This window comes from Dendrobates tinctorius, unplaced genomic scaffold (assembly GCF_039654945.1).
Source record: "Dendrobates tinctorius isolate UK_male_01 unplaced genomic scaffold, ASM3965494v1 ptg000464l, whole genome shotgun sequence".
NCBI lineage: Eukaryota > Metazoa > Chordata > Amphibia > Anura > Dendrobatidae > Dendrobates > Dendrobates tinctorius.
In genome coordinates this window covers 983,124-997,410 of record NW_027362126.1, presented here as the reverse complement: position 1 = coordinate 997,410, position 14,287 = coordinate 983,124, and the positions used below count along the sequence as shown (strand labels likewise).

Genomic DNA, 14,287 nt, shown 5'->3' with positions numbered 1-14,287 from the left:
TCTACACTATAGCCTCACCACACTAGCCCTAATAATGGATCTACACTATAGCCTCACCACACTAGTCCTAATAATGGATCTACACTATAGCCTCACCACACTAGTCCTAATAATGGATCTACACTATAGCCTCACCACACTAGTCCTAATAATGGATCTACACTATAGCCTCACCACACTAGCCCTAATAATGGATCTACACTATAGCCTCACCACACTAGTCCTAATAATGGATCTACACTATAGCCTGACCACACTAGTCCTAATAATGGATCTACACTATAGCCTCACCACACTAGTCCTAATAATGGATCTACACTATAGCCTCACTACACTAGTCCTAATAATGGATCTACACTATAGCCTCACCACACTAGTCCTAATAATGGATCTACACTATAGCCTCACCACACTAGTCCTAATAATGGATCTACACTATAGCCTCACCACACTAGTCCTAATAATGGATCTACACTATAGCCTCACCACACTAGTCCTAATAATGGATCTACACTATAGCCTCACCACACTAGTCCTAATAATGGATCTACACTATAGCCTCACCACACTAGTCCTAATAATGGATCTACACTATAGCCTCACCACACTAGCCCTAATAATGGATCTACACTATAGCCTCACCACACTAGTCCTAATAATGGATCTACACTATAGCCTGACCACACTAGTCCTAATAATGGATCTACACTATAGCCTCACCACACTAGTCCTAATAATGGATCTACACTATAGCCTCACTACACTAGTCCTAATAATGGATCTACACTATAGCCTCACCACACTAGTCCTAATAATGGATCTACACTATAGCCTCACCACACTAGTCCTAATAATGGATCTACACTATAGCCTCACCACACTAGTCCTAATAATGGATCTACACTATAGCCTCACCACACTAGTCCTAATAATGGATCTACACTATAGCCTCACCACACTAGTCCTAATAATGGATCTACACTATAGCCTCACCACACTAGTCCTAATAATGGATCTACACTATAGCCTCACCACACTAGTCCTAATAATGGATCTACACTATAGCCTCACCACACTAGTCCTAATAATGGATCTACACTATAGCCTCACCACACTAGTCCTAATAATGGATCTACACTATAGCCTCACCACACTAGTCCTAATAATGGATCTACACTATAGCCTCACCACACTAGTCCTAATAATGGATCTACACTATAGCCTCACCACACTAGTCCTAATAATGGATCTACACTATAGCCTCACCACACTAGTCCTAATAATGGATCTACTCTATAGCCTCACCACACTAGTCCTAATAATGGATCTACACTATAGCCTCACCACACTAGCCCTAATAATGGATCTACACTATAGCCTCACCACACTAGTCCTAATAATGGATCTACACTATAGTCTCACCACACCAGTCCTAATAATGGATCTACACTATAGCCTCACCACACTAGTCCTAATAATGGATCTACACTATAGCCTCACCACACTAGCCCTAATAATGGATCTACACTATAGCCTCACCACACTAGTCCTAATAATGGATCTACACTATAGCCTCACCACACTAGTCCTAATAATGGATCTACACTATAGCCTCACCACACTAGTCCTAATAATGGATCTACACTATAGCCTCACCACACTAGTCCTAATAATGGATCTACACTATAGCCTCACCACACTAGTCCTAATAATGGATCTACACTATAGCCTCACCACACTAGTCCTAATAATGGATCTACACTATAGCCTCACCACACTAGTCCTAATAATGGATCTACACTATAGCCTCACCACACTAGTCCTAATAATGGATCTACACTATAGCCTCACCACACTAGTCCTAATAATGGATCTACACTATAGCCTCACCACACTAGTCCTAATAATGGATCTACACTATAGCCTCACCACACTAGTCCTAATAATGGATCTACACTATAGCCTCACCACACTAGTCCTAATAATGGATCTACACTATAGCCTCACCACACTAGTCCTAATAATGGATCTACACTATAGTCTCACCACACTAGTCCTAATAATGGATCTACACTATAGCCTCACCACACTAGTCCTAATAATGGATCTACACTATAGCCTCACCACACTAGTCCTAATAATGGATCTACACTATAGCCTCACCACACTAGTCCTAATAATGGATCTACACTATAGCCTCACCACACTAGTCCTAATAATGGATCTACACTATAGCCTCACCACACTAGTCCTAATAATGGATCTACACTATAGCCTCACCACACTAGCCCTAATAATGGATCTACACTATAGCCTCACCACACTAGTCCTAATAATGGATCTACACTATAGCCTCACCACACTAGCCCTAATAATGGATCTACACTATAGCCTCACCACACTAGTCCTAATAATGGATCTACACTATAGTCTCACCACACTAGTCCTAATAATGGATCTACACTATAGCCTCACCACACTAGTCCTAATAATGGATCTACACTATAGCCTCACCACACTAGCCCTAATAATGGATCTACACTATAGCCTCACCACACTAGTCCTAATAATGGATCTACACTATAGCCTCACTACACAAGTCCTTATAATGGATCTACACTATAGCCTCACCACACTAGTCCTAATAATGGATCTACACTATAGCCTCACCACACTAGTCCTAATAATGGATCTACACTATAGCCTCACCACACTAGCCCTAATAATGGATCTACACTATAGCCTCACCACACTAGTCCTAAGAATGGATCTACACTATAGCCTCACCACACTAGCCCTAATAATGGATCTACTCTATAGCCTAACTATACAAGTTCTAATAATGGATCTACACTATAGCCTCACCACACTAGTCCTAATAATGGATCTACACTATAGCCTCACCACACTAGTCCTAATAATGGATCTACACTATAGCCTCACCACACTAGCCCTAATAATGGATCTACTCTATAGCCTAACTATACAAGTTCTAATAATGGATCTACACTATAGCCTCACCACACTACTCCTAATAATGGATCTACACTATAGCCTCACCACACTAGACCTAATAATGGATCTACACTATAGCCTCACCACACTAGCCCTAATAATGGATCTACACTATAGCCTCACCACACTAGCCCTAATAATGGATCTACACTATAGCCTCACCACACTAGACCTAATAATGGATCTACACTATAGCCTCACCACACTAGCCCTAATAATGGATCTACACTATAGCCTCACCACACTAACCCTAATAATGGATCTACACTATAGCCTCACCACACTAGTCCTAATAATGGATCTACACTATAGCCTCACCACACTAGACCTAATAATGGATCTACACTATAGCCTCACCACACTAGTCCTAATAATGGATCTACACTATAACCTCACCACACTAGTCCTAATAATGGATCTACACTATAGCCTCACCACACAAGTCCTAATAATGGATCTACACTATAACCTCACCACACTAGTCCTAATAATGGATCTACACTATAGCCTCACCACACAAGTCCTAGCAATGGATCTACACTATAGCCTCACCACACTAACCCTAATAATGGATCTACACTATAGCCTCACCACACTAGTCCTAATAATGGATCTACACTATAGCCTCACCACACTAGTCCTAATAATGGATCTACACTATAGCCTCACCACACTAGTCCTAATAATGGATCTACACTATAGCCTCACCACACTAACCCTAATAATGGATCTACACTATAGCCTCACCACACTAGTCCTAATAATGGATCTACACTATAGCCTCACCACACTAACCCTAATAATGGATCTACACTATAGCCTCACCACACTAGCCCTAATAATGGATCTACACTATAGCCTCACCACACTAGTCCTAATAATGGATCTACACTATAGCCTCACCACACTAGTCCTAATAATGGATCTACACTATAGCCTCACCACACTAGTCCTAATAATGGATCTACACTATAGCCTCACTACACTAGTCCTATAATGGATCTACACTATAGCCTCACCACACTAGTCCTAATAATGGATCTACACTATAGCCTCACTACACTAGTCCTATAATGGATCTACACCATAGCCTCACCACACTAGTCCTAATAATGGATCTACACTATAGCCTCACCACACTAGTCCTAATAATGGATCTACACTATAGCCTCACCACACTAGTCCTAATAATGGATCTACACTATAGCCTCACCACACTAGTCCTAATAATGGATCTACACTATAGCCTCACCACACTAGTCCTAATAATGGATCTACACTATAGCCTCACCACACTAGTCCTAATAATGGATCTACACTATAGCCTCACCACACTAGCCCTAATAATGGATCTACACTATAGCCTCACCACACTAGTCCTAATAATGGATCTACACTATAGCCTCACTACACTAGTCCTAATAATGGATCTACACTATAGCCTCACCACACTAGTCCTAATAATGGATCTACACTATAGCCTCACCACACTAGTCCTAATAATGGATCTACACTATAGCCTCACCACACTAGTCCTAATAATGGATCTACACTATAGCCTCACCACACTAGTCCTAATAATGGATCTACACTATAGCCTCACCACACTAACCCTAATAATGGATCTACACTATAGCCTCACTACACTAGTCCTAATAATGGATCTACACTATAGCCTCACCACACTAGTTCTAATAATGGATCTACACTATAGCCTCACCACACTAACCCTAATAATGGATCTACACTATAACCTCACCACACTAGTCCTAATAATGGATCTACACTATAGCCTCACCACACTAGTCCTAATAATGGATCTACACTATAGCCTCACCACACTAGTCCTAATAATGGATCTACACTATAGCCTCACCACACTAGTCCTAATAATGGATCTACACTATAGCCTCACCACACTAGTCCTAATAATGGATCTACACTATAGCCTCACCACACTAACCCTAATAATGGATCTACACTATAGCCTCACTACACTAGTCCTAATAATGGATCTACACTATAGCCTCACCACACTAGTTCTAATAATGGATCTACACTATAGCCTCACCACACTAACCCTAATAATGGATCTACACTATAGCCTCACTACACAAGCCCTAATAATGGATCTACACTATAGCCTCACCACACTAGTCCTAATAATGGATCTACACTATAGCCTCACCACACTAGTCCTAATAATGGATCTACACTATAGCCTCACTACACTAGTCCTAATAATGGATCTACACTATAGCCTCACCACACTAGTCCTAATAATGGATCTACACTATAGCCTCACCACACTAGTCCTAATAATGGATCTACACTATAGCCTCACCACACTAGTCCTAATAATGGATCTACACTATAGCCTCACCACACTAACCCTAATAATGGATCTACACTATAGCCTCACCACACTAGTCCTAATAATGGATCTACACTATAGCCTCACCACACTAGTCCTAATAATGGATCTACACTATAGCCTCACCACACTAACCCTAATAATGGATCTACACTATAGCCTCACTACACTAGTCCTAATAATGGATCTACACTATAGCCTCACCACACTAGTTCTAATAATGGATCTACACTATAGCCTCACCACACTAACCCTAATAATGGATCTACACTATAGCCTCACTACACAAGCCCTAATAATGGATCTACACTATAGCCTCACCACACTAGTCCTAATAATGGATCTACACTATAGCCTCACCACACTAACCCTAATAATGGATCTACACTATAGCCTCACCACACTAGTCCTAATAATGGATCTACACTATAGCCTCACCACACTAGTCCTAATAATGGATCTACACTATAGCCTCACCACACTAGTCCTAATAATGGATCTACACTATAGCCTCACCACACTAGTCCTAATAATGGATCTACACTATAGCCTCACCACACTAGTCCTAATAATGGATCTACACTATAGCCTCACCACACTAGTCCTAATAATGTATCTACACTATAGCCTCACCACACTAGTCCTAATAATGGATCTACACTATAGCCTCACCACACTAGTTCTAATAATGGATCTACACTATAGCCTCACCACACTAGTCCTAATAATGGATCTACACTATAGCCTCACCACACTAGTCCTAATAATGGATCTACACTATAGCCTCACTACACAAGCCCTAATAATGGATCTACACTATAGCCTCACCACACTAACCCTAATAATGGATCTACACTATAGCCTCACTACACAAGCCCTAATAATGGATCTACACTATAGCCTCACCACACTAGTCCTAATAATGGATCTACACTATAGCCTCACCACACTAGTCCTAATAATGGATCTACACTATAGCCTCACCACACTAGTCCTAATAATGGATCTACACTATAGCCTCACCACACTAGTCCTAATAATGGATCTACACTATAGCCTCACCACACTAGTCCTAATAATGGATCTACACTATAGCCTCACCACACTAGTCCTAATAATGGATCTACACTATAGCCTCACCACACTAGTCCTAATAATGGATCTACACTATAGCCTCACCACACTAGTCCTAATAATGGATCTACACTATAGCCTCACCACACTAGTCCTAATAATGGATCTACACTATAGCCTCACCACACTAGTCCTAATAATGGATCTACACTATAGCCTCACTACACTAGTCCTAATAATGGATCTACACTATAGCCTCACCACACTAACCCTAATAATGGATCTACACTATAGCCTCACCACACTAGTCCTAATAATGGATCTACACTATAGCCTCACCACACTAACCCTAATAATGGATCTACACTATAGCCTCACGACACTAGTCCTAATAATGGATCTACACTATAGCCTCACCACACTAACCCTAATAATGGATCTACACTATTGCCTCACTACACTAGTCCTAATAATGGATCTACACTATAGCCTCACCACACTAGTCCTAATAATGGATCTACACTATAGCCTCACCACACTAACCCTAATAATGGATCTACACTATAGCCTCACCACACTAGTCCTAATAATGGATCTACACTATAGCCTCACCACACTAACCCTAATAATGGATCTACACTATAGCCTCACCACACTAGTCCTAATAATGGATCTACACTATAGCCTCACCACACTAGTCCTAATAATGGATCTACACTATAGCCTCACCACACTAACCCTAATAATGGATCTACACTATAGCCTCACTACACAAGCCCTAATAATGGATCTACACTATAGCCTCACCACACTAGTCCTAATAATGGATCTACACTATAGCCTCACCACACTAGTCCTAATAATGGATCTACACTATAGCCTCACCACACTAGTCCTAATAATGGATCTACACTATAGCCTCACCACACTAACCCTAATAATGGATCTACACTATAGCCTCACTACACTAGTCCTAATAATGGATCTACACTATAGCCTCACCACACTAGTTCTAATAATGGATCTACACTATAGCCTCACCACACTAACCCTAATAATGGATCTACACTATAGCCTCACTACACAAGCCCTAATAATGGATCTACACTATAGCCTCACCACACTAGTCCTAATAATGGATCTACACTATAGCCTCACCACACTAGTCCTAATAATGGATCTACACTATAGCCTCACTACACTAGTCCTAATAATGGATCTACACTATAGCCTGACCACACTAGTCCTAATAATGGATCTACACTATAGCCTCACCACACTAGTCCTAATAATGGATCTACACTATAGCCTCACCACACTAGTCCTAATAATGGATCTACACTATAGCCTCACCACACTAGTCCTAATAATGGATCTACACTATAGCCTCACCACACTAACCCTAATAATGGATCTACACTATAGCCTCACCACACTAGTCCTAATAATGGATCTACACTATAGCCTCACCACACTAGTTCTAATAATGGATCTACACTATAGCCTCACCACACTAACCCTAATAATGGATCTACACTATAGCCTCACTACACAAGCCCTAATAATGGATCTACACTATAGCCTCACCACACTAGTCCTAATAATGGATCTACACTATAGCCTCACTACACTAACCCTAATAATGGATCTACACTATAGCCTCACCACACTAGTCCTAATAATGGATCTACACTATAGCCTCACTACACTATTCCTAATAATGGATCTACACTATAGCCTCACCACACTAACCCTAATAATGGATCTACACTATAGCCTCACCACACTAGTCCTAATAATGGATCTACACTATAGCCTCACTACACTAGTCCTAATAATGGATCTACACTATAGCCTCACCACACTAGTCCTAATAATGGATCTACACTATAGCCTCACCACACTAGTCCTAATAATGGATCTACACTATAGCCTCACCACACTAGCCCTAATAATGGATCTACACTATAGCCTCACCACACTAGTCCTAATAATGGATCTACACTATAGCCTCACCACACTAGCCCTAATAATGGATCTACACTATAGCCTCACCACACTAACCCTAATAATGGATCTACACTATAGCCTCACCACACTAACCCTAATAATGGATCTACACTATAGCCTCACCACAATAGTCCTAATAATGGATCTACACTATAGCCTCACCACACTAGTCCTAATAATGGATCTACACTATAGCCTCACCACACTAGTCCTAATAATGGATCTACACTATAGCCTCACCACACTAGTCCTAATAATGGATCTACACTATAGCCTCACCACACTAACCCTAATAATGGATCTACACTATAGCCTCACCACACTAGTCCTAATAATGGATCTACACTATAGCCTCACCACACTAACCCTAATAATGGATCTACACTATAGCCTCACCACACTAGTCCTAATAATGGATCTACACTATAGCCTCACCACACTAACCCTAATAATGGATCTACACTATAGCCTCACCACACTAGTCCTAATAATGGATCTACACTATAGCCTCACCACACTAACCCTAATAATGGATCTACACTATAGCCTCACCACACTAGTCCTAATAATGGATCTACACTATAGCCTCACCACACTAGTCCTAATAATGGATCTACACTATAGCCTCACTACACTAGTCCTAATAATGGATCTACACTATAGCCTCACCACACTAGACCTAATAATGGATCTACACTATAGTCTAAACCTGTTAGCCCTAATACTTTGTCTCCCTTTTAATCTTTTCCTCCTGATCCGATTTTTGATCCAGGGTAGACCTTTACACATTATATGAGTTAATTACACCGGCTTGCGGTGATTTTGGAGCCAGCGATGTCTGGATGGTTTTATATTAGGTTTATGGTGCTGATTATAAATTAGACTTTGGTTTTGCCAGATTGGCTCCAGTATCTGTGATATTTAATGTTTTATTACAGGAGAATTCTGGCTTTTCTTTTATTGTAAGCTACAAACTGAAAAGCAAAGTAAGATATTTCAGTACCCAAGACACTGATCAACTGTCAGAAGACCAAAAGAGATTGCATCTGTGATCCCACAAGTCACATTGGGGAACACATTATCCTCATGCATCAATTCTCAGAAAAATACCCGAAATCCATTCCAAAAACCTCGGCACCAGAGAAAAATGCTTTTATTTTTTGGTAGACCTTTGTTATTTACCGTACATAACACAAGACCTGCACTCACTTGTAAATTTACAGAATTTCTAGATTTTTATTCCATGCTCTTTATAAAACAATCGTGTTACGTGTTTCGGCTCGAACATTACACTTTTTCAGAGTCTTGTGTTCAAGCCAAAATGCTTAACACGATTGTTTTCTGAAAAGTACGGAATAAAAATCTACAAAGTCTGCAAAGTTACAAGTGAGTGCCGATCTTATGTTATTTGCAATGGGACGCCAGCCCTAGACACGAGCACCACGGACTGAGTGCCCACTGGAATTGATGTTTAGATCATTTATGTTATGTTAGTCTTGGATGGTTCCCATGGTGGCCAGCTCCTGACCTCTGCACCCAAGAGAAATAGAAGATTTACCGCCTCTGGAGACTGAACCCGTCATTACTCCTTTGTCATTTGTGGTGTTTTTACATGAAACAGCTTTTGACCATACTTTTGGGCCGTTAATTTATTTGCACAAGTTAATTATGCCCCCTTAGACATCTCTTCTCAAGAATAAATAGGTACAATGTGTGTATTTTAGTCTTTCATCATCACAAAGATCTTTGTACCTTTTCGAGGTCCAGGGTATTACTTCTATGAACTGGTGCCCAGAACTGGACTGCATATTCTAGATGATATAATCTACTATATAATCATCTAATTCTGTCTGTCTGTCTCTCTGTTTGTAACGGAAATCCCGCGTCGTTGATTGGTCGTGGCCGGCTGCGACCAATTATCGACAGGCGCAGTCCAGCCGCAAATTGGCGCTGAATTCGAACGACACATGCCACCCCTACTGGTGGGGGATCTGCAGCGCTAGCCGCTGATCTCCCGACGGTTGCCGCGGGTTATCTCCTGCCACACAGAGGTCAACGGCGACCCAGCCGGGAGATGACCGGCGCTAGCCTCATTGAACCACGCGTTTCCGATTGGTCGCGCCCGGCATTGAGTGTGCATTCCAGACAGAAGATACCTGGTCCTCATCAGACAGATGGAGGAGATGACTGGGCCTCACCAGAAAGGCAGAGTAGATGCCGGTCCTGACCAGACAGAAGATGCTGGGCTTTACCAGACAGACAGATGATTTGCAGCCCTTACCAATTAGACCAGGAAGATGTCTAGCCCTGATCTATTAGGCCAAGAATATGTCTCGCCCTCATCAGATAGACTGAGAAGATGCCTGGTTCTCACAAAACAGATTAAGAAGATGACTGAACTTCACAAAAAAACACACGAGAAGATGCCAAGACTATACAACCTATCATGAAAGTCCATAATAAATTGTTGAGGTACCTTCCCAACAACAAGAACTAAGGGTGCATTCTCCAACAATTAAAGGCATCTCTGCTAACAACTAGGGGTCACTTTTCCAACATCAACCAGACCCACACCCCAAGAACAACTATTGGCACCTCCTCCATAACAACTAGGGGTACCTGTCCTAATAAATAGTAGCACTTCCCCCATTTACAACAACTAGTGGCACCTCCGCTAACTAGGGGCGCTCCCTCCATCAACTGGTTGGCACCTCCTCCAAAAACAACTAGAGGCACCTCCCTCAACAAAAAGTTGGGGTGCCTGCCTCAACATCAACTAGGGCTCAGCCTTCCCAACAACAATTTAGGGCAGCCTTCACCCATAACAACTGGGGCTACCTACCCAGCAATAGCAAGGAGTCAGGCTTCACAACAACTAGGGATGCCTCCCCAAAACAACAACTGTGGGGCACCTCACAGGTTGAGAAGTTTTGGGTAGAGTCTATACTCATTTGCTGGTGGGATTAATATCTCTATGGTATTCAGACCTTTCCCCTTCCTGTTTATTACACAGTGTTTACCATCAAAATGAAGGCTCCGTTCCAGGATTTAGGACTTTTACTGACAAATAATTATTGAAGCAATTCAGCTTTTTTCTCTCCAGGCACTATCCGTCCGCTATTGAGAAGGAGTAGTGGGTGTCCCCAGCCTGAAAAAATGTCATCTCTGTTATTTATACAACTGCAGAGGATGGGTAGAACATCTGTTATCAGTGACCGCCATATCTGTCACCACATACCTGTGACTGCCATATCTGTCACCTACCAGTCACCACATACCTATGACCGCCATATCTGTCACCTACCAGTCACCACATACCTGTGACCGCCATATCTGTCACCTACCAGTCACCACATACCTGTGACTGCCATATCTGCCACCTACCAGTCACCACATACCTGTGACTGCCATATCTGCCACCTACCAGTCACCACATTCCTGTGACTGCCATATCTGTCACCTACCAGTCACCACATACCTGTGACCGCCATATCTATCACCTACCAGTCACCACATACCTGTGACTGCCATATCTGTCACCTACCAGTCACCACATATCTGTGACCGCCATATCTGTCACCTACCAGTCACCACATACCTGTGACTGCCATATCTGTCACCTACCAGTCACCACATATCTGTGACCGCCATATCTGTCACCTACCAGTCACCACATACCTGTGACCGCCATATCTGTCACCTACCAGTCACCACATACCTGTGATCGCCATATCAATCCTGGCAGACACTATGATTCTATCCATTCACAGTCCAATATGTCTGACATCTCAGCAGCTGCCACTTTATATGGGTCGTCAACCAAAAGAGGGGACCCTCAATTATTCATCATCTGTAACTACCGGAACATACGGCATCTCTTCCTCAGATACCTGGCACAGACCATAGATGGATTCGCTAATAGGATGTGCAATATATAATCCATATGATACCTCCCGGTATCAATGTTGGATCCAGACACAATCGTGACGTTACAGGGAGGATTTAGGAGACTCGCTGAGCACGTGCTGTGACCGGTTCAGGAACAGGCGCAGGAATGGACGCATCATGTAATGTATCAACTGCTCCACAACTATAGAAAGAAGGAAAATGACTTACCAAGGGTTAATATAAAAAGCCAAGAGGTAGTCAGTCCACAGACAGGACGGCAGGAGGGCGAGGAAAGCAAAGACGCTACGACGCCTGCGAGTGTGAAGATCAGAACAGAAAAACAGGTTAGTAAAGTGACAAAGACTCTAGTATCTACAACGGGTCAAATAAGTATTGAACATGTCACCAATGTGCTCAGTAATCCTATGTCTAAAGGTGCCATTGACATGAAATTCTCCCCAGATGTCAGTAACAACCATCCAATCTACACACAGCAGAAATCACCTTAGATGTCCATAAGTAGGAGAAGTGACACAAAGTGCTGAACATATGTAGAAAGAGGAGCAAAAAGCCCTGGAAAGTCCTGACACCGGCTGAGATCTATCAGTAATTAGAAAGTAATCCTGGTTCATCTGACGGGCTACAAAAAGGTGTGTCAATACTATCTCATGATAGGTAAAGACAGTGAGCTGTCTCAAGACCTTCACAACCTTATTGTTGCAAAACATACTGATGACATTAGGCATTCTTCTGTAACCAAAATCCTGAAGGTTCCAGTGAGAACTGTTAGGGTCATAATCCGGAAGCGGAAAAAACATAATTTCACCATAAACTGGCCACGACCAGGTGCTCCCCGAAAGATTTCACCATAAACCGCCCATGACTTCGTGCTCCCCGCAAGAATTCAGACAGATGAGTGGAAATAATTATCAGAAGAGTGATCTAAGAGCCAAGGACCAATTGTGGAGAGCTACAGAAAAACCTGGAAATCAGCAGGTGTAATGGTTTCACAGAAAACTATGAGCAATGCACCCCACCTCCACGGTCTCTATGCACGCTCACCATGCATAGACACGCACTACGCAATCTCCGTGGCCTGCGTGCAAGCTCACTACGTAACCTCCATGGCCTGTATGCATGTTCACATGCAAGACTCCATTGCTGAACAAATTTACAGTTTGTTCAACAACATTTAGACAAGCCTGTGAAATACTGGTCTGCTCAGATGAGACCAAAATTGAACACTTTGGTTGCCATAATACACACCATGTTTGTAGGCCAAAATGCACTGCCCCAAAACACAATACCAACAGTGAAGTATGGAGGTGGGAACATCATGGTCTGCGACTGTTTATACAGCATACGGCACTGGCAACTTCATATAATTGAAGGAAGGATGAATAGACAAATATACAGAGACATTCTTGATAAACATCTGCTGCCATTTACCAGCAAGACAATAAACTCTCAAATGGTTTCAGAGAAAGACAATAAAGCTGCTAGAATGGCCGAGCCGATCACCGGAGCCGAAGACAAGAGAAAATGTATGGAAGGAACTAAAGCATAGAGTTCATAGAAGGAGCCCAAGGAAGCTTCAGGATGTGATGAGTGTTTGTGTGGAAGAATGGGCCAAAATCCCACCTGAGCAGTGCCTGCGACTAGTTTCTCCATACAGGAGGCGCCTTGAAACTTCGCCAACAAAGGATTTTATAACAAATATTAATTACATTTCATGAAGCTTGTTCAATACTTTTCCCTGTGTCATTTCCTATACTTATACATAATTTATGGATATCCATGGTGATTTCTTTGTCTGTGTGGATTGGATGGATTGTTACAGACATCTGGTGAGAATTTGATGTCAATAGCACCTTATAAAATTGCTGACGTGTTCAAAACATATTTCACGCGCTGTATACACTAGGT

The 14,287-nt window shown here is 42.1% G+C and overlaps 1 protein-coding gene across 10 annotated transcripts in view; it reads right to left on the bottom strand.

Moving 5' to 3' along the window:
- Positions 1-14,287, bottom strand: part of PTPRO (protein tyrosine phosphatase receptor type O) — a 570,099-nt gene that overhangs the window by 94,462 nt on the left and 461,350 nt on the right. For 9 of the 10 annotated variants that reach the window (XM_073564603.1, XM_073564604.1, XM_073564609.1 and 6 more), the window contains one exon: positions 12,590-12,673. The exons of the other annotated variant lie outside the window; for it this stretch is intronic. In XM_073564603.1, the coding sequence (XP_073420704.1) occupies positions 12,590-12,673 (84 nt within the window). The remainder of the gene's footprint in view (positions 1-12,589; positions 12,674-14,287) is intronic. 10 annotated transcript variants of the gene reach the window in all.